The sequence below is a fragment of the Indicator indicator genome, chromosome 14 (assembly GCF_027791375.1).
Source record: "Indicator indicator isolate 239-I01 chromosome 14, UM_Iind_1.1, whole genome shotgun sequence".
NCBI classification, from domain to species: Eukaryota; Metazoa; Chordata; class Aves; order Piciformes; family Indicatoridae; genus Indicator; species Indicator indicator.
The window spans coordinates 4,403,071-4,424,312 of NC_072023.1; the positions used below are offsets into that span (position 1 = coordinate 4,403,071).

General features: G+C 39.0%; 1 protein-coding gene across 1 annotated transcript in view; it reads right to left on the reverse strand.

Annotated features, from left to right (window-relative positions):
• The window catches only part of ANKS1B (ankyrin repeat and sterile alpha motif domain containing 1B), a 390,775-nt gene that overhangs the window by 296,120 nt on the left and 73,413 nt on the right, over positions 1 to 21,242 (reverse strand). Inside the window, 2 exon segments of the mRNA XM_054386772.1 lie at positions 8,006 to 8,117; positions 11,605 to 11,641. Coding sequence (XP_054242747.1) covers positions 8,006 to 8,117; positions 11,605 to 11,641 — 149 coding nt within the window.

Here is a 21,242-nt window from a genome sequence, read left to right on the forward strand (position 1 = left end):
AGCAGCTTCCTGTTCAACAAGAAAGAGCAATAATTGAACAAATTCAGAGATGTCCACACTTTCCCATTGCTATACTGAACACAAGCACCCAGATGGGTTTCCGAATGAGCAGTCTACTGTCAATATTTATTCATTACAATGCAAAAAACAATGATGCTAGGAACCTAATCCTTAGAAGGCAGAATTCAAGCAGTTGTCCACATACAGTGGTCATATTGTCACTGTTTCAGAGTGGTGGAGGCATAAGAAGGACATGGAACTGCTGAAGCAGGTCCAGAGGAGGGCCATGAAGATGATCAGAGGGCTGCATCACCTTCCCTATGGGGACAGGCTGAGGGATTTGGGGCTGTTCAGCCTGGAGAAAAAGAGGCTGCAAGGAGACCTAATAGCTGCCTTCCAGTACCCAAAAGGGAGCCTACAAGAAAGTTGGGGAGGTACTTTTTACAAGGTCTTGTAGTGATAGGATGAGAGGAAATGGATTGAAACTTGAGGAGGGGAGATTAGGAAGAAATTTTTTACAGTGAGGGTGGTGAGACACTGGAACAGGTTGCCCTGGAGGTGTTCGTGCCCAGGCTGGATGCGGTCTTGAGCAACCTGGGCTAGTGGAAGGTGTTCCTGCCCTTGGCAGAGTGGTTGGAACTAGATGATCTTTAAGCTCCCTTCCAACCTAACTGTTCTGTGAATCAATGAATATAAATGGATTACAACAGTTTACTCAAAAATCTTTAAGTGTCCTCAATTTTTTGAGAAAAGAGCTTATCTGAGGTCACATTTTTACAGAGAATTATAGAATGCTGATGTTTATAATTACATGAACAAGATCTCTGCAAATGATCTCATCCAAACTCCCAGTCAAAGCAGAGCTATCTTAAACATTAGCTTGTTCTGGACCTTGTCCTGTTAATTCTGAAAATACCCAAAGGACAAATAAATTGCAACATCTCTGGTTACATTGCATACCTGTATAGTGCCCAGATAGTAAAACCAGCGTAATGAAAATGCATTTGCCAGAAGACATCTGAAGTCACAGGCAACAGGAAACTAAGAATTCCAATTAAACTGGAAATTAAGAAGCTGCATACTATGTGCAAGAACAAACCTCAGCTTCATTCCTTAAAACACTTGCAGAAAATGTAGCATAGCACTAAAATAAGCCACTGTTTTTTCCCAATATACTTATTTCCCATCACCGTTCAGCAAGGCATAATCATCACCTGCTGATTCCTTCTAGGCAGAACACATACTGCACTTTCCAGTAGCTGCCCCAGTGTGTGGGTGGTGTGTTCCTGAAATTGCCAATAAAACCTCAGTTTACTGCAAAGGAGACAACACTGCAAATCAAGAATTTAACAGAAATTCTTTTTTAATGGGTAATAGAGCTCTCCATGTCAACCCCATTTCAGGGTATTCATAATTTAATCCACTAAATTTAGAAGAGACAAAAAAAAAATTAAAAATTGTATTTTTCCCTGAAGGTTAGAAACCATAGGAAAATATTCCAGATAATGCAACAACCTTACACTGACTATTCATGTTCCAGGTATAATGTATGCCAAAGTTTTCCTGGCTAACGGTCATTCTCCCTGGAAAATAATTATAGAATCATAGACTCATGGTATGGATTGGAAGTGACTCTGCCTCTACTATGTCCATACCAGAATCTATCAAATCAGCACACCACCAAGCAAGATGACTGGTTTCCTTCCCTGTAACATACAAATAAAATAATCCCACAAGGCTTTCTATTTCTAGTGTGGGTGATTTTCAACAAGTAATATTACCCAAATCTGTTCCTTTAGAAGCAAAATTTGAAATGTAGTTCCACTGAATGCACTGAGAGGTAAAAGTGAAGTAAAGGATGACACCAGGTAAAAGTGAAGTGAAGGATGACACCATTTCTTGGGTCCAAGATGTTAAAATTCTTTAGCCTAGTGTTAGTTAAAATTATGCTCTTTGGTTTTTCTCTGTTAAAGAGCAAAGAAGAAATCCTTCCTCTTTTATACTCCCTTCTCTGCACTTCAGCAGTTCAAAAAATTATAACAACACTTGCATTGAGTTTAAAATCTAAGGTTTTCAGAGGCAACTGAAAATAGGAGGAGTTCAAACTGAAGGAGTAAGTTAAAATTAAAATAAATATTACCCAATATGTTTCCTAATATTAAAATTCTCCAGAAAGAGACAATATAGTCATGATGTCTCTCTCCAGAGAGTAGCAGTACAGAGATACTTTAGAAATAGACTTGATCTCTGTGTGAAAACTGAGTTAGCTCCTTATTTAATTTCCTCATTCATCTCTCATGTATCCAGAAGTCTTTGCAATTGCAAACATTATTGCAAATTAAAAATTTTCAATGTCAGGCTTTCTCTAGAATAATCTTAGCCTGCTTCTACAATACAAACACAACACATAATCCCTTTCCATGAAAAGATCACCTTTTAAAATTATAGAAAAAGAAGTACAGACAGACATGATGATCTTCTGGAGATCTGACCTAATAACTGAGGAAGCAAACCCCAAACTATTCCTATCACAGCTTATACTGATAAAGAAACAGTATTATATACAGCTTATCTCCTAAAAATGTAGTCAGTAGTCAACCATCTCTTCCCTCTCTCTAAATAATAGACATTTTGGGTGGGGAAACTTCTCTTCCATAGGAGAACCTAGTTGCTAGTCTTCTGACCTCTTTGGAATCCCAGACTTGTATAAAAAGTAAATGTGAAGATCACACACAGAGAATCATACAGAATGCCTCAGGTTGGAAAGCACCCTCGAATGTCATCTTGCCCAATCCCTCTGCAATGAGCAGGTTTATCTCCAACTAGATCAGACTGCTCAGAATCCCATCAAGTTTGATCCTGAATGCCTCCAGGGATGGGGCCTCTACCACATCCCTGGGCAACCTGTTTCAGTATTTTACCACTCTTTGTAAAGAACTTCCTCCAATGTTCAACCTCAATCTAACCTGCTCCAGTTTCAAACCACTGCCTCTCATCCTGTCGCTACAGGCCCTTCTAACCAGTTATTCCACAGATTTCCTCCAGGTCCCCTTCAGACATTGAAATGTAGCTATAAGGTCTCCCTGTACCCTTCTTTTCTCCAGGCTGAACAGCCCCAACTCATATGAGCCCTGTGCTCATAGGAGAGGTGCTCCAGCTTCTGATCCTCCTCGTGGCCCTCCTTTGGACCCACTCTAGCAGGGCTATGCCAGATGATCACTGCTTCTAAAAAGAAATGAAAACCTCACATCTTCTAACCCTTAAATATTTATGTAAACCTTCCATATCTGTCTATATTTTTGTAAAATCCATGCTGGCATCATGACAATTTATAGTTAACAGCTTTTAAATTGAAGTTCAGCTTTCTCTATAGCAACTGCACTGTTCTCTTTAAACATATTACTTCCATTGTATAGTAGTTAGATAAACATTGTTGGCCATCATGCCAAACACAGGGAAGAACTGTCATGATTTTGAAGATATACATACAACATTTAATTCAAGAGACAGTGCAGTCAAGCTGATCCATCAGCTTCCACAATGGGACACAGCTAAACCTACCTCATCTCACCATTTCATCATATCACAATTAGGAAAAGATGTTGGCATGGCTGTCAAGATTGAGGTGTGCAGACTGCTTGCTTCAATCTCATAATATTGCTATGATCACCACCCATCCCTCTGACACTGCAGAGAGCCCTGTATTTATCTCTGTACATCAGGCCCTGTTTGCCCTGCAGCAGAGAAATATTCAAAGCATACTATCCATCAGAAAGAAAATGGAAGGAAAACTACAGTTGCATGCATTTGAAGAATGCTATTTTATTAATATAAAAAATAAAAATTGAGTATGTATGTGTGTGGGTACTGATAAATATATTACTGACAAATATATTAGGAACAGAATAGTAAATTAAATTACACTGCAGAACAGAAGATTAAGACCAAAAACCAGTTCCATTACAGGCAAACAAGAATGTTCAGCACTTAAGTGTCATATTCCTTACCCTTCCCTTAACTTGTGCCCATGTGGCTCCTGATCTCATCACCCCCAAGGAGGCACCACCCCTCAGTGCACCATGACAGTACCCACACACTAAACCTTTTTCCTTTCAATAAAACAACCATGAAACTCTGTACTTTTCATTCCACCTTGTCTTTGTGATCCTCTGTCTAAGGGCAGCACTTGTTGTAGCTCATCTGCACACATACAAGAAAAAACAGGCTTTGCTTGTGCTGAGGCAGTTTGGGCCGAGAGCTGTTTGTTCTGAGAACACCTGTAGTACTGCTCTTTCAGCTTTTAAACGACAGCTGCAGAACAATTCACACAGAACTTTCCATAAAAACCCTCTCCGAAATGACACTTTTCAGCTCAGTACAGACAGAAATTACAGGCTGCATATCAGAAGTACCTTCAGCCAAGCCATTTCCCATAACTGCAATAAAGAAATCAAATTTGTCAAGGAGATGAATGCCTTTTGCTTTGGCTTACGGAAAGCTCTTAGTCATTAGGTCACAGATGGACACTGTCATAATCGTACCTAAAATTCATTTGTATTTTAATCTCAGTAAGTTTGCAGGTGACACCAAACTGGATGTCTGTGTTGATCTGCTGGAGGGTAGGGAAGCTTTATAGTGGGATCTAGACATGTTAGACCAATGGTCCAAGGCTAAAGGTTTGAGGTTCCACAAGGCCAAATGCCAGGTCCTGCACTTGGTTCATAAAATCGCCGTGGTAAGCTACACACTTGGGGATGTGTGGTTGGAAAGCTGCCACTTGGAAAGGGACCTGGGGGTATTGGTTCATAGTTGACTGAATATGAGTCAGCAGAGTGCCCAGGTGGCCAAGAAAGCCAGTGGCATCCTGGATTGTATTAGAAACACTGTGGCCAACAGGAACAGGGAGGGAGGTGATCATTCCCCTGTACTTGGCACTGGTGGAGACCACAACTTTAATATTGTGTTCAGTTCTGGGCCCCACATTTTGGTGCTGGAGTGTGTCCTCTGACTGTGTATATAAACCAAGAATCAATCTTTATGTTTGTTCTCCTTTGATATGTAAACACAGCATGTTTATGTAGCTGTAAAAATCTATTTTTTCACTACAAGAGAGCTGGACAAATGAACTTGTTCCTGTTCCTGTTGATTAGAGTCTTCTCCCTATTTTAAGATCTTTAGTAGAGTATGGATTTTAAGACATGATGCCAAGTACACTTATCTCATTGTTTTTCATGATGATGTCTGCACTTTCTGATGTGTTCACAGACTGACATGAGTGTCAGAAACACATTTTTGTGCTTTCACCTAAAGCATGCTGTTGCAGATTATACCTATCACAATTTGTTAGAAAAATGCAAGAGACTGGTCTTAATCTAAAAGCTGAAAAACATACTTTGTGTTATCTATCCCTTAGAACAAGATGTTCTGGGCTGCATTCTGCAGTAAATGTGAAAGACCCAACAGATTAGCTAACAGCTTGAAAGATTGCACCCACTGATGGCATCATTTTATAAACTATATTCACTGGTCTGATTTGGGGGGATTTTTCACCACTTAATTTCATTCCTTTCTTCCATTTATAAAAAAAATTACCAAGACCACAAAACTATCTCTGTCTTCAGTTTTTATGGAGACAAAATCTAAAAAGGTGATCTGTCATTTCACAAGTGAATGTAGAACAAATATGCTATTTTTTTTTTACCCATAATTTAAAGTCTTATTAGTTTTCAGAGCAAGAAATATGAGATACTGTAAGAGCAAGTTTAAAATTTAATTACAGTGAATAAAACCAATTCAAGAGTCACAATCTTAAGGCTTACATTGTTCTTGAAATTAATATCTTTATAAAATTTGGTACCAACCAACAAAGCTAACTTTATTCATATCTTTCAAATAATAGAATGGTTTGGGATAGAAGGGTCCTTAAAGATAACCTGGTTCCAATCCCCCTGCCATGGGCAGGGGCACCTTCTCCACAACTAGACCAGCTTGCTCAAGGTCTCATCCAACCTGGCCTTGAACACCTCCAGGGAGGGGGCATTCACAACCTCCCTGGACAACCTGTTCCAGTGTCTCACCAACCTCTCTGTAAAGACTTTCTTCCTAATCTCCAGTCAGAATCTACCCTCCTTGAACTTCAATTCACTCCCTTCTCATCCTATCTTTGTAAAAAGTCCCTTCCTGGCTATCTTACAGGTCTCCTTCAGGTACTGCTGTAAGCACTCCCTGGAGCCTTCTCTTCTCCAGGCTGAACAGCCCCAACTCTCTCAGCCTGTCCCCACAGGAGAGGTTCTCCAGCCCTCTGATCATCTTTGTGGCCCTCCTCTAGACCCTCTCCCACAGTTCAATGTCGTTTGTGTTAGGGGCACCAGAACTGGACACCACTCCAAGTGGGGTCTCATGAGAGCGGAGGAGAAGGGGAGAATCACCTCCCTCGTCCTCTTGGTCACACTTTTGATACAGCTCAGGACCAGGCTGCCTTCTGGGGTGCAAGTGCTCATTGCTGGCTCATGTTGAGTTTTTCATCAACTGACACCCCAAAGTCCTTTTTCTAGAGACTGCTCTCAAGCAGCTGCTCACCCAGCTTGTATTTGTGCTTGGGACTGCCCTGACACAGGTGTAGGACCTCGCACTTGGCCTTGTTGAAATTATAACGTTACCCATACCTTACACTAAAAAGAAACAAAGAAAATGTTATTTTTAAACAAAACTAGGAGATCCCTCCAAAATGGAGCATATGATCATCATAGGAAAGTTTAATAACAATTACACCATAGGCAATGATTAAGAGAAGTTCCATTTAAGAAGTATTTTTGAAACAAATTCTTAAAACTACGGAATTAGTAAATACAGCACTCTTGTTGTAAGCCAGGATAATTCTGACAGCTCTGCACCTTGCCAAATGCCTAAAGGGATAGATGGTACAAAGTAGAAAAGAGCTATTGAAAGGGGAAAGGAATATAAAAGCTCCTTATAAAAAGAGAGGCCAGTGCTTGTTGTTATTCAAGCACATTAGTTGCCATATCCTGTTTCCACTGACTGCAGTGGGGGCTTTAGCATTGACTTCAAACAGGTGCAAGTCCCATGAGACCAAAGGGAATAAAAGGTACAGTCACAGTATGAAAGCAACAGTGTATAAAGTGTGGTGAGACAGGATATGTGATTCCAATCTGGTACACAAGAAGTGATTTAAATGCAGTGCCAAGAAAGGATGCAACTGGAAAGAAACAGACATTTCTAAACAGAAATTTGGCAAGCTTTTACTCAGGGCTCCAAGAAAAGCACAGGAAAAAGATGTTACAGGAATAAGAGTGCTAACCTATAGTTGGGCGAGAGAACACAGCAGACCCAGAAGCAGCAATGAGCATCACCCTGTTCTGTTATCACTTATTCAGGACACAGCTGTTGGCATGCCTTGGTGGATACTGCAGTCTGGGTCTGCTCTGAGAATTGTTGGGACTTAGACACAAGTACATTACACATTTTTTTTTTCTCCTCTGTATTATCACAAGCATTTGAAAATGTTTGGGGACTTCTATTTTTTTTTTCCTTTAACTTACATAATCTTCAAAGAGAAGTCCTAGGCTATATTCTTCCATCAGCTGAGTTATGCATAATGTCCTCAATTAATTTGATAAAGAAAGTAGCTGAGATGCCATTAGAAGCTTCTAAAAAATAGAGTGCTTATCCCAAAGGACACTATATGACTTCAAAATTTCTTTTCAGATGGAATCAGAAGAGAAAGCTATGCAACACAAAAATTATGACTGAAATGGAAGTAATAAATATCAAACAGTCTCAGTATTAAACTATCTGGACAAGTACTACAGCAGGATGACTGAACCTGAATATAATTTTTAAAAACAGATTTTGACATGAAAATGAAGATTGAAGGTAACAATTTTGAACAGAATAAGGCAAGAAGGGACTGTAAGAGATGAAACAGATAAGAGATTAAACAACTTTTCTCTGGTTACCAAGTTTTATGATTGAAAGGAAAACCTACCTGTGCAAGCATGGGAAAGCCGAGGTTCCTGCAGCCATTGCAAGGTGTCAGTGCCTCCCATAAACCTGAAGGCCCACAAGTATTTTCACCTGCATCATCATCTTCTTCCTCTCTTGGTGTTAAACATGTTGAAGAAGGCCTCTGTGCATAAAGAAAGAGTACTTTCAAATGAAACAAAGTGATACATTGTAAAGAGATATATACTACTTAATGAAAAGAATTTAGAAGGTTCCCATTTATAATTTCCAAAAGATAACTTGCTATTTTAACACAAAGTAAGTACTCAGCTGTTAAACTGACATACAAAAATCACACTTTCTAAGGAAGGTGCATATAGACCTATCTGCAGTTACACTTTAAATATGAGTGAAGATAATAATATGCATGACAAATATTTTACTTTCACATTTGCTTTGACATCATGAAGCTTAGGGTATCCCACAGAAAATAAAAACTAACATTTAAAAGCTCACAAACAACAAACTACACTATCCCCAAGAAGGGAATGAGAGAAACTAACAGGATTTTGGTTCAACAGTCAACTGTTGTGTGCAAAAAATTATAGTTGTATTACATTTGCCTGGATCAGTCCAGGGATTTTGCAAAAGAAAAAAAAAATCAATGCAATCAAAATAGGAGGTTTCATTTTTTATACTGTATTTACTACTAATAAACTTATTTTGTAGGTAAAAATTTTATTTTCAAATGACCTGGTTTATTTTGGTTCATCAGCTACAAGGTATGAAAGGTATTAGGAAAAGTAATTCAGTTGGAAGCATTAGGTTGTAAGCTAAATTTCTCTGACAGGCAGAAGTAGGAAGAGTAGCCAGTTCCCATTCATTTAGTTATTTTGCCACACAAGATAGTCCACCCCAAATGAATGACTTTATTGATTTCAGGAGAAGGAGAAGCGAAGCTAAGCCAGTAACGAATTTCTAAAATCTCATGTTAAAAAAAAAAAAAAATATTGTGACCCCAACAAACATGTAAAATTTATTCACAGCTTAATTCTTGCTCCATATTTAAATTGGGATATGGGAGAGCAGTCTAGTCTGCTTGACATTTGTTTGGGTAGCCTACCTGATAGTCAGATACTAATCACTGTCTTTAGGAATTTTGGTCTTCTTCTGGTCTTTTTGGTCTTAAATAATCCTTCAGAAGTCACTGGGGTTTTTTTGTTTGCCCAACATAACAACGTTTGAGACAATGGCTGACCACATCTATTCATCTGGTAGTGACATTAGCTCTAAAGCACTGTATAAAAGAAAACCCAAACCTCAAACCACTTAACTGCAGATTATTTTAGCAAATTAAATAAAGAAACCTGGGGAGTCTGTTGCAAGAAAAGGTGAAGGAAAAGTAGGGAGGAAAGGAGGAGAAACAGCAGCAGTTCTAAAGATGAACACAAGCTGATGGAAGCTGTAAGAGAAGCAAAGGCACCACACAGACAGGCACTAACCCAATTTGTGTTAACATCTGAGGATCATTTAACCTTTGATTCTTGTGCTAACTTCTTACACACAGATGTGGTTGGTATAACATTAACTGAAGCAGAAAAAGAAACAAATGCTAAATTCTATTTCATCTCACTCACCAAAGATGAACACAATAAATCCATCCCCACCAGTCTGATGATGGTTAGAAAATGGTTGTCCCCTTGTTGCAGGCTTCATTAATCTAGTCCTATCTCCTGAACTTAGGTGGATTTATTTACTTTTTATTCTAAAAGTCAGTTTCTAAAACCTTCTTAGCATGATATTTCCATGAGGTTATTTTGCCAGTCAAGTGGTACCACAGAAAGTGTTGCCATAGCAACCAATACTCTTACACGTTATTATTAAAAGGATTGGGTTAACTCTGCAGAGTGTGGGTCGTGAAAGGCTATTATTGCCATGTATTTGCATAGACAAAGGGAGCAAACTACAGGTCTTTCCCTTCTATTTATGATGCCATCTTCCATAGTGGTTGCCCTAGGTTAATGTTTTAAATCTCAGAATTTTTGTACCAGAGAACAAAGTGCCTTTTGCCCCCTGGAGCAAAAAGCAAAGAACTGCAGCAGTGCTATCTACAGGCAAGCAAGTAACACATATTAGCTGTGACCTTAGATCCAGATCAAGAGAATGAAGACAAACGTCAGAGAAAAATACAAATGCACCTTCTGAAAGTAAAAAAATACACACACCTGATATCAAAGAGAATTTTTCAATGCAATTAAAGGAAGATCAACAGTGAAATTCAATATATTTGAATTGTTTGAGGGAGGACTTATGAGTATTTAGCCATTACATGAACAGAGCAGAAACAGAATGATACCAAAATATTACTGAACGATAAAAAATACACAGGGGCAGAATGAAAGAATTGTATTACTTCCATTAGGTGCATCTTCTATAAATAGCTTGATAGAATGAGGATCACAGAAATTTAAATTAATATCAATATGAATGAGAAGAAAAAGGGAAATATATTATATAGCTCCTTTTCCTGATCATTCAAAAAAGGACACATCAATGACAGTTCATTAGACACATTACTGGAATTAATTGACTAATACTCATGCACCTGAACAATCCAGGTATGAATAACATGATCCAGGCCAACTTACAGACTACTACAGAGCAGGATTGGCTCCTTTTATACTGAAAGACTGATTCCTGTCATCTTGCCCAGATTTCTCCTACATGTAAAGCACTAAAAAGGAAGCATTAGGAGCAAGGTATGTGAAAGGGCGAGAAACAGTTGCTGTCACCTTTCTCAGCCATCCCCACTGCCAGAAGCCCAGTGCTTCTCAGACAACAGGTGCAAAGGGGTAAATGGGAGCTGCTGCAGCAAAAACAAGCAGCATTTGCAAAGGGGAGGAAAGGAGATGGCAGCATAAAAAAAAGGGAGGTCAGAAGTCCCCCAAATAGGTTAGACTTGATTTGCATACCCAGATGCACCTGGAGAAGGCAGGTGAGCGACAGAAAGATCTACAATGAATCCACTGACCTCACACTCTCATGCAAGCCCATAAAACTCCCAATCCAGACTACCTAGTTTCCTGCTGTTCTCTCCCAGCCTTCATTTCTTTCCCAGAACTCCCTCATTTTTCTATTTTGTTGTATAATTTAATTTTGCCTCCTTAGAGATCCTTTGGATATGAAAATCTAATTCCATATGTGCTGCTGGGAAGCCTCGAGATAGCCCTGTAGGGAGAGTCTTAGTGAAACCAAAGTTATTTATGCCCACTTCACAGAAAAGAAGAAACAACAGAAATTATTTCTGTCACCCAAAGAAAAATAGACACAACTGAGAACCTTTTATTCATGTGTCCTTCGACTCAAAAAGGAAAAATCTACATGTAGTGAGAAAATGTCACCTAGGTCACTGTTGCTCAATTAATTGAATGTGACATTATGAAGTCAATATAAACTGCAATATCAAGCTTCAAAAAGGGCAACTCTGCTAAGCTAGAAGAGACATAGAATCATTTTGGTTGGAAAAACCTTTAAGGTCATTGAGTCCAACCACTATCTAACTACCAAGTCTCATGCTAAACCATGTCCCTCAGTATCACATCTTGTATGTCTTTTAAACACCTCCAGGGTTGGTGATTCAACCACCTCCCTGGGGAGGCTGTTACAGTGTTTGAGAACCCTTGCAGTGAAGAAGTTTCTTCTAATATCCAATCTAAACCTTCCCTGGTGCAACTCAAGGCAGTTTCCTCTCATTCTATCACTTGTTACTCGGGAGAACCGACCAACAGCACCTTGCTACAACCTCCTTTCAGGTAGTTGGGTTCTTCATAATTATCATTAATTTGCAGAAGTATTGCAAATTACTTTTTCAGACATAATTCACTAGAGCAAAACTATGAAACATATAAATTAATATGACCTTGTGCTGTAATAACAATTAGCTTAAACCAATACAGACCTTTGTCATTTGCTATTGTAACATAGTTCTGGACACCAGTGTCAGCTTTTCATTTATCTTGCAGCATATCACATATTAAGAAAATAAACTCTTCGAAATGAAGGAACAAAGACAAGGCACTGAAGACAATCTCCTTTTGCTAACAGAAGGTGGTAAGCAACCAGGCATTTGATAAGCTAAATGCTACCACTAAATGGGAAACAATCAACTCAGTAGGAGCTTTCTTCCTAATAAATAGTTTATCAGACACTGGACCATACAAGTATTTCATATGTTCCTAACTGCTGAATTACAGAGATGTACCTCTGTCCCCTGCCTCTGCCTGGCCCAGAGGCTGTGCAATACTGTTGTGAAAAACAAGTAAAAATACCACAATTCTATTGTCCAATATTCTAATTTTACATCATACTAATAACTAATAGAGAAGGAAACTCCTCTGGAATATCATCTATAAATTAGGATGAGCAGGTTGTTCTCTGTCCCTGCTGTTCCCCGCAGCTGTGACAGACAAGCCAAGGACCGGGGATCTGGGACAGCGTTCCTGTGCTCTTAGTGCTCCCCCTGCTGCTGCCCACGCTGTTCCCAAGAGAAAATGCCTGATGGACGCAGAAGAGAAAAAAATCAGCATTTGGGCATGTGATGTTAACACCATCAGTTCCTGTGTTTCCACAGCAGAATCCTTGCAGTAACCAAATGTGCCCTTCTGGGATTCAGGAAGGATGCTGACAAGGACAAGTCTCATTTACAAGAGCCATGCTATGTCTTACAGACAGGAAAATGTTTTGCTGGCCTGGGCACAGCTTTCCCTCATCCCCCAGCGCAGCCTTCTCCCTGATTGCTGTGTCTCCATTTCCCAGTCTTGTTATCCTTCCCCTTACACTGCAATGTCTCAGGCATTCTTTCACAAATATGTTCCTTGTTTACATTTCTTTCATAATGAGTCTCGTTAGTTTGATTGCACCTTCTGCATTCAGCAAGGCAATAACAGGAGAACAAGGATGGTCTTGTACCTAAAGTAGCTGAATGTTGGGGAAGTATACTCTGTACCTGCCTGTGCAATAATCCCTGTGGGATGCTACACATGTCACTTAAGCTTCTCCAAGATGGTCACCAGGTTTGTGGGGGTTTGGGTTGGTTTGGTTTTGCTGGTTATATTGCAAAATTGTGAAGACAAGTTTACAGAAGTGCTGGGCTACAACAGGAATCAGCATGAGATATTAAGTGACCATTATCAGTGGTATGTGAGACTAAGTGTCCTGAAATATCCAAGCTCTAGCAGTCCCAGACAGGGACAATCTTGACCTTTACACTGCTGTACATCAGCCAAGCTGCATGTGATAATATTTTCTGACTGGGGTTCTAAAAAGCAACCCCAAACTTGTCTGAAGCAGTCACACACTTTGAACTCAAAAACATTAATGCCTGAACCTGTTAAATTCCTGCAGTTTGAAGGCAGCAGAGGTATGGTATTTGAGTGGATGTAACTACAGTGACATGGATTAACTTCAGGTAAATATGATTCCTTTACATACATGAATGTCTCCACTCTGGTGAGACCTCACCTCTGTCCAGCTCTGGCGCCTTCAATACCAGATGGATAAGGACCTTATGGATTGAGTCTGGAGGAGGTCCACGAAAATGACCAGAGGGTTGGAACACCCAGGCTAGACTTAGACTGGACATTAAGAAGTTCTTTACCGTGAGGGTGGTGGAACACTGGACCAGGTTGCCCAGGGAAGCAGTGGAGGCCCTGTCCCTGGAGACATTCAAGGTGAGGCTTGTTTGGACTCTGAGCAACCTGATCTAGTTGGGGATGTCCCTGCTTATTGCATGTGTTTGGACTAGATGACCCTTAAAGATCCCTTCCAGCCCAATGCACTCTATGATTCTATGAGGAAAAGTACATGGATGTGTAGTTACTGCCCCTCAGTGGGCAAGTACTACTGACACCTAGCATGATAAGCACCCCAGGAATTCAACATTCTGTCTTCAGAGCAGGATCTGACAGTATGCAGGAAATACACCCTGGAAACAGATGGCAAGTACAATGCACACTATATAAGATAAAAATTATAAGTAAAAAATGAGATTATAAAATTAATACATGGGAATGTATTATTCAGCTATTTGCATATTCCAAGTGGTGCAATACCTTTCACTTTTTTTTAGTTCATCCTTGTATAGAACATAATGACCAGCAAAACAACTGTAAATATCTGCACTACTCTTCTAAAAGGATGCACACATATATAAATATGATCTGACACAATTTTTAGTATTTAAAAACCTACCAAGCTATTAATTAAACAGAAAATACCAGGTATAAACTAAAACCAACCAACCAACCAAACAAAACCAAGCAAAAAACCCAAAACAAACAAAAAAAACCCAACCTGTTCTTCCATCAATAAAGGAAATTAGCACTTTTGAGCCTTAAGATAGCTTTTGATTTGCTAAAAAAGAGCCATCAAAGAAAAAAAAAAAAGATCTCATCAAAGGAAAAAAAAAAGATCCCATCAACGGATTGTAATTTATAAATAAAAAGATTGATCTTGGCTAATTGATTTTCCAGTAAACATAAAAGATTTTGAACTGAGTCTGGCAATCTTCACATGGAAAGTATTTAATCTGTATATAAAAGGCACTCCCAGGATGCTCATATTTAATGATCTGCTTTTTTGTGTGTACCTTAAGCATGACATAAAAGGCACCTCGATGTATTTCAGGAAGAACCTTCACTCTTTTCTAACTTCTGTTTAATTTTCTATGTGGGTGAAGATCTTCAAATGACAGAAAATTCAGGGATTCAATAAATTGAAAAATTGCAGAGAGTGGAACACTAAGTGCTTTCAGTAATTAGAATTTAACCATAATAAGAAGGTGTTTGTTAAGAATGATGTAGCAGATGAAGCCTATAGAATTCTCACTTTTTAAGCATATTGAGAAGAATGTACTATGTTTGATTTTCAGTGTGCAATTAATGGGATGAAGTGCTAGCTGCCTTGAAGCTGCAATATGCACCATCCTGATTCAGAAAAGCACTTAGAATCATTCTGCTTGGAAATGACCTCCAAGATCATCAAGTCCAACCTTCTACCCAACACCTCCATGACCACTAGACCATGACTTGAAGTGCTACATCTACTTGCTATTTTTATAACTTAGAACATCCTTTTTTTTTTAAACCAGTTTGAACTCCTTGAAAGCTAAACATTTAATACAAGCTATTATTATTTTTTTTTAATCTATGGATTAAACTAGTTTCTAGAAGGTTTAATCTATGGTTTAAAATAGTTGTCTTTAATAGACACTTCCACAACTTATCACCACCACCTGCCATTGGAATGTGCTGCCCAGGGAGGTGGTGGAGTCACTCTCCCTGAAGGTGTTCAAAAAAGGATTGGACGTGGCACTTGGAGCTATGGTTTAGTTAGTCATGAGGTGTTGAGTGATAGGTTGGACTTGATGATCGCTGAGGTCTTTTCCAACCTTGTTGATTCTATGATTCTATGATCTGTATTTGGGACAGGGTGGAACTGTCTTCCAAATTAATTTCTCCCTCTTAAGATAAAGCAACATGCAGTGAACCTGTGTTTTAAGCACTTGTCTAACTTTTGAGCATGTATTAATATACTTATAAATCAGACTATCTGAACACTTAGCATCAGTTGAAATGCTTAATATCAAAACACTTCAAGGGCTTTTCCTGAACAGTCAAAAAGAACTTGGTACACTGAATCATAAATCTCCAAGACAGAATTTAACTGGAACAATCTCCCCGGGAAGGTGGCTGAATCCCCGTCCCTGGAAGTTTGTAAAAGATGAGGAGATGTGGTGCTGAGGGACATGATCTAGCATCAGTCTTGGTGGAGTTATATCATGGCTGGACTTGATGATCTTAAAGGTCTTTTCCAACCAAAACAATTCTATGACTCTATTCTATGATTCTATTACACTATGCTACAGAGATGTGTTTCTAGGTATGACTTTCCACTCCACAGGTACAGTAGATTTGACCTAAGATGTTATGTGAGAAGGGTATAAACAAGTGTAGGCTGTGCAAAAATGCAGGGATTTGGTAACTGGAATTTTTTAAGTGTTGAAGGTTAAGCATATGAATAGTTCCAAGGAAGTTAATGGGATTTCTCATGTTAATGACAAGCTCATGTGTCTCCCTGAATCAGTATGCACATGACTCATTCCAAAATGTGACTCACTGTGAGAAACTCATGTACCAGTTGAAAAAGAAGAGATTGATAATGAAGGGTAAAGAAGCCTGGAGAAAAGCAAAAGTAAGTGTTAGTACTTTTAGAAACATTAAGCAGATTTAATAGCTTAAGCATATTTACCTTTGCATAAAGGAAAAACAAAAATTAAAAGTAAAGAGCAGCATTTGGGGCTTTAAATGTCACAGAAACAAAATACTGCTTGGAGAATAACTGGAGGCATCTCTGTGCTTAACATTCCCTATGCTACCTGAATGTTATCATATAACATTTGAAAAACTCAGTTCTATGTAATTACAAAGCAAATCAGCTGTAAAACATGCATTTTTCTTTTTTTAAAGTTGTGAAAGAGAGGGTGGATAAGTGGGTGGCAGAATGATGAAACTTATAGAAAATACGTTATTTGTCATGAAATAGAGCAGAAGGAAGAGAAATTAAAAGTAGGGGGGAAATCAGGTGGTAAGTACGTAGGCAGAAGTCACCACATTATTACTCCTTCAGTGCACAGGGTTTTATTTAGCATTCATATTCTCAGTAAAATGTGTTACTGAAAATGCAGTTATTACTCCATTAAGTTACTGTTGGCTTAATAAAGGACATTAGAGAAAATCATACACAGATAGACAAAGCCAATCAAAAGAAGAACTATATACTGAGTGAGTCATCTGAAGGGGAATGATGGTTAGGAGTGGGTAATCAAAAAAGCCTTGAAGAACATATGCATTAGATTATCTGCAGAGCCATCAGTAACAAATCACTAATAGTTTGCCATATTATCACCTACCTGCTAAATATTATACAAAGTCAATGCAGTAGAGTAGCCAAAAAGCAGCTGAAATCATAGAATCATAGAATGTTAGGGGTTGGAAGGAGATCATTGAGTCCAACTCCCCTGCCAAAGCAGGATCACCTACAGCAGGCCACACAGGGATATATCCAGGAGGGTTTGGAAAGTCTCCAGAGAAGGAGACTCCACAACCTCTCTGGGCAGCCTGCTCCAGGGCTCCAGCAAAGAAGGTTTTCCTTATGTTGAGGTGGAACCTCCTGTGTTCTAGCTTGCACCCCTTGTTCCCTGTCTGTCAGCAGGCACCACCAAAAACAGACTGGCACCTTCACTTTGACACCTACCCCTGAGGTATTTATAGACACTAAAAAGATTCCCTCTCAGCCTTCTCCAGACTAAACAGCCCCAGTTCTCTCAGTCTTTCTTCATAGGAGAGATGTTCAAGTCCCTTACAATCATCCTCACAGTTTTCCATTGGACTATATTCCATTGGAAATGTCTTGCTAGGCTATAGAAATTGAAGGCCTAACAGGAAAACCCACTTAAACAGTAATCTATCTTTTGGTCTTACTAAAACATATGAGATCTCAGAGATTTCTAGAGATATTAGAAAAATGCTCACATACCCCCTATAGGAGATACTACCCCTTGGAATACTGTCAAGTGGACAAAAGCTCTTGTTACAGCCTGATTTACATGGCAGGTGGAAGTAGTATTCAAAAATCCTCCTCAGTAGGAAGGCAAAAGTTCTGCAGTGGCTAGGAGGAAAACCTGCCATTGGGAAGTTCACCTACTGCAGGCTGCTGCTTTTTCTTGTCTTATATAAACACAGTGATTTCTTGTCTTGTACAAAACAGATAAAGACAGTGATTTCTTGTCTTACATAAAACAGTGATTTCACTGCAGTCATCTCAATAACCAGTATTTCCAGAAGATTTAGGACAGTGGTTGCTCTTCCTGTGCTAGCTCATTTGTACTGCTCTTTTAGCCTGTGGTAGACTCAACACAGCATGTGCAGATATACCACAATACAAGCACACCTTTATGTTGTTTCCCAGACATACACCTAGGTAGTTGAAGAGCTAATCTTCAGCCAAACACCATACAGAGTCTTAAAGATCCTGCAAAATACAGACAAACAAATCAGTCAGTAACGTGCCCTCACCTGTGTCTCCCCTGTAACACTTTATTTCTCATGAAATGTCTATGGCTAGTACCTGATCTGTTAAAATTATTGATATTCCCAGAAGGAAACAGCATTTTGGACAGAGACAAGAGCAAGGTAGTAAACGTTCCAGTACCCATCAGGACTCAACTATGAATAATTAGAAGACCAACACAGGAATAAAATTGTATTACATAGATTCATAGAATGATTTGAGGTGGAAGGGACGTTAAAGATCATCTAGTTTCAACCCCCACTGCAATGGGCAGGGACAGCTTTCACTAAAAAGGGTGGCTCAAGGCTTCATCCAACCTGGGCTTGCACAGCTCCATGGAGAGGGCATCCACGACCTCCCTGGGCAACCTGTTCCAGTGTCTCACCACCCTCATTATAAAGAATTTCTTTCTAATATCCAGTCTGAATCTGCCTTCCTCAAGCATGAATCCATTTCTTCTTTTCCTGTCACTACAAGCCCCTGTAAAATGTCCCTCCCCAGCTTTCTTCTAAGCCCCCCTCAGGTACTGGAAAGACCACTACATGTTAATATTACTTTTGTCTGAGATTGACAGGAAGTGCTGAGGCTGCTTCTTTGCAGGCTGTGAACAGTTCATATTCCAGAGATACTGGGCAGAGCACCAATATCAACAGAAATAATAGCAGTAGTATTAATAGAAACTGCTCAACCTCAAATAACTACTGAAGCAAATAAAATTGAAGAGCCTCTTCTGAGATTTTCCCTCATGGCACTAAACTGAAACTTATGATAAGTTTAAGAAGGACAGATGCTAAGAGAAAAGAAAACAGAAATGCTGTAAATCATTCAACACTTACATTGCTCTGGAAAAGTGAAGAAACTAGTGGAAAAACAGGTGCATGTTTGGTCACTTAACCCTGGTTTCTCCTTCTAACCTCCATTTTAACATTTATAGCACTGAACTTAGCCTAGAGTTTCAGTAAACAATGAAGTAAAGAAAAACTAAGGAGTGTATTTATAGCACACTGTTGACCTGTATTAATTCCATGAGCAAATATGGCTAATTCATAGTAACTATAAGGCAGCTGCCCCTTAATTCTGAATTACTGCTGATCTTGTATTTTATAGAGGTATAAGAATCTAGCTGAATATATATTTCTGCTGTTTATTTTCTACTTGCTGAGCTTATTCACAGGGACTGAAAAATAAATCTGCCAACACAATGCAATGAAACTACGTCGTGAGTGGTCAGCTCTTTTATTCCTTAAGTCCCAAAGCACTTAATCTGTTTAATATGTCCATTATAAAATAAATGTGCATGTTGCCATTAGGAGAGAATAAAAATGAAATCAAGCAAGTAGTCCTAACAAGCTGACCAATATTCTAATTTCAGCTACTGAGCAATTTCTAAAGAAAGCATTCTTTTCTGTTAGCTTTTCATGAGTAGTCATTTTGCCTTGTGGAACACAGCAGAACATTTACCATTAGCATTACTTCTATACCGCTGATTAAGAAGCAAAGAAGGGAAACTAGAACTGCTGCTGCTGCTAAAAGAATCATAGTATCATTAAGATTGGAAAAAAATCTCTAAGATCAAGTCCAGTCGTCCACTCAACACCTTCATGATCACTAGACTGAGTACCCAAAGTGTCACATCTACTAGTGTCATATCTACTCGTGTTTTGAACATCTCCAAGGATGGTGACTTCACCACCTCCCTGGGCAGAGAAGATTTTGATGAAAACAACTTTTTGTGAGAGAAGAGTTAAAAACCTGATGCTGGCTGGACCACTGAAGAAAAGACTGAGGAGAAACCCAAAGAATAAGCAGGGCAGGAGTCTATTACAGGTTTTTGGCAGACCTCAAGAAGGTCATAACTTGAGGGAAACATCTCTGGTGACTGATCTCCTAGAAACAGCAAAAGTCATCAGTCTTCCTGGTTTGTTAATAATACAACAAAGAGAAAGCTGAGGTTAATATTGGCAAATCACCTGCCTGTGTGGAAACCTCTACTTCTGTTCTCCAGAAGAGACTGAATTTCACTCAGAAGACCCCAAATTAAGACTATAGCTTAGAAACAGACATTGTGTTGTGCACTGCTGCATACTCATAGGATGATGGACACTGTGGGTATGGGAAAATGGAAAAGACAAGTGTTCTGCTATGCAAGCCTGGCAACAGTGTCCACAATGGCACAGGCAGCTAAGGGATGGAAAAGAAAAAAGGAAAGGAAAGAAAAGGCAAAGGCAAAGGCAAAGGCAAAGGCAAAGGCAAAGGCAAAGGCAAAGGAAAAGGAAAAGGAAAAGGAAAAGGAAAAGGAAAAGGAAAAGGAAAAGGAAAAGGAAAAGGAAAAGGAAAAGGAAAGGGAAAAGGAAAGGGAAAAGAGAAACAAATAGGGATGGAAAAGGAGGTTTTCTAAAGTACTGAATAACACACACAGAGAAAAATATTTAATTAAAGCAAATATACTTCATATTGGGAAGATGATCTGAAGATCAGTTCTGATAGAGTCCTCAGATCCTTGCTAATCCTGTTGAGATTAGGAGATTTCTTTGGTATTCATCTAAGCATAATGAAACAGAGGTTAGTCTTCAAATTACAGAAATGCTTAGTACTACAGCACATGACAGTCTCTGAACCAAAATGCTGCTTATGAAAAAAATGCAGAAACCATACTGTGGTTAATTTAATAAAACATAGCTGTCCAACTAGATTCTAGGGTAGGTAAAATGTTACTAAACGTTTCCAGAGCACCCCCAATTTACACAGAGCTTTATAGCCATAAAGACAAACAAGGTCTTTGATCTGAAAAGCTTATATTATAATTACTTTATATGGGGAAAAAAAGCTACACCCATATCTGAGATCCTTATGTAAAAGAGATTTAGCTAAGATGAAAGAGTTCACAGCAGGGCAAGTGAAGTAGTTGGTAGCATGGCAAGATTTACATACAAAATATGCTCAAAAATGCTAGGATTACTTTGGAAGAAAAAAAAAAGAAAGCTTTAGGGAAGAACAAGCCTGATGTATTGCAAATTATGGAGGTGCACACAAAATATTTGTTCCTTTCTACTCCATCAGACTACCACATTCTGTTTAAGAATAAATGGAAGCATATGGTCAGTAACTAAAGGGAAATGCCTGTATATATAGTATATGTTCTGCAAAACATA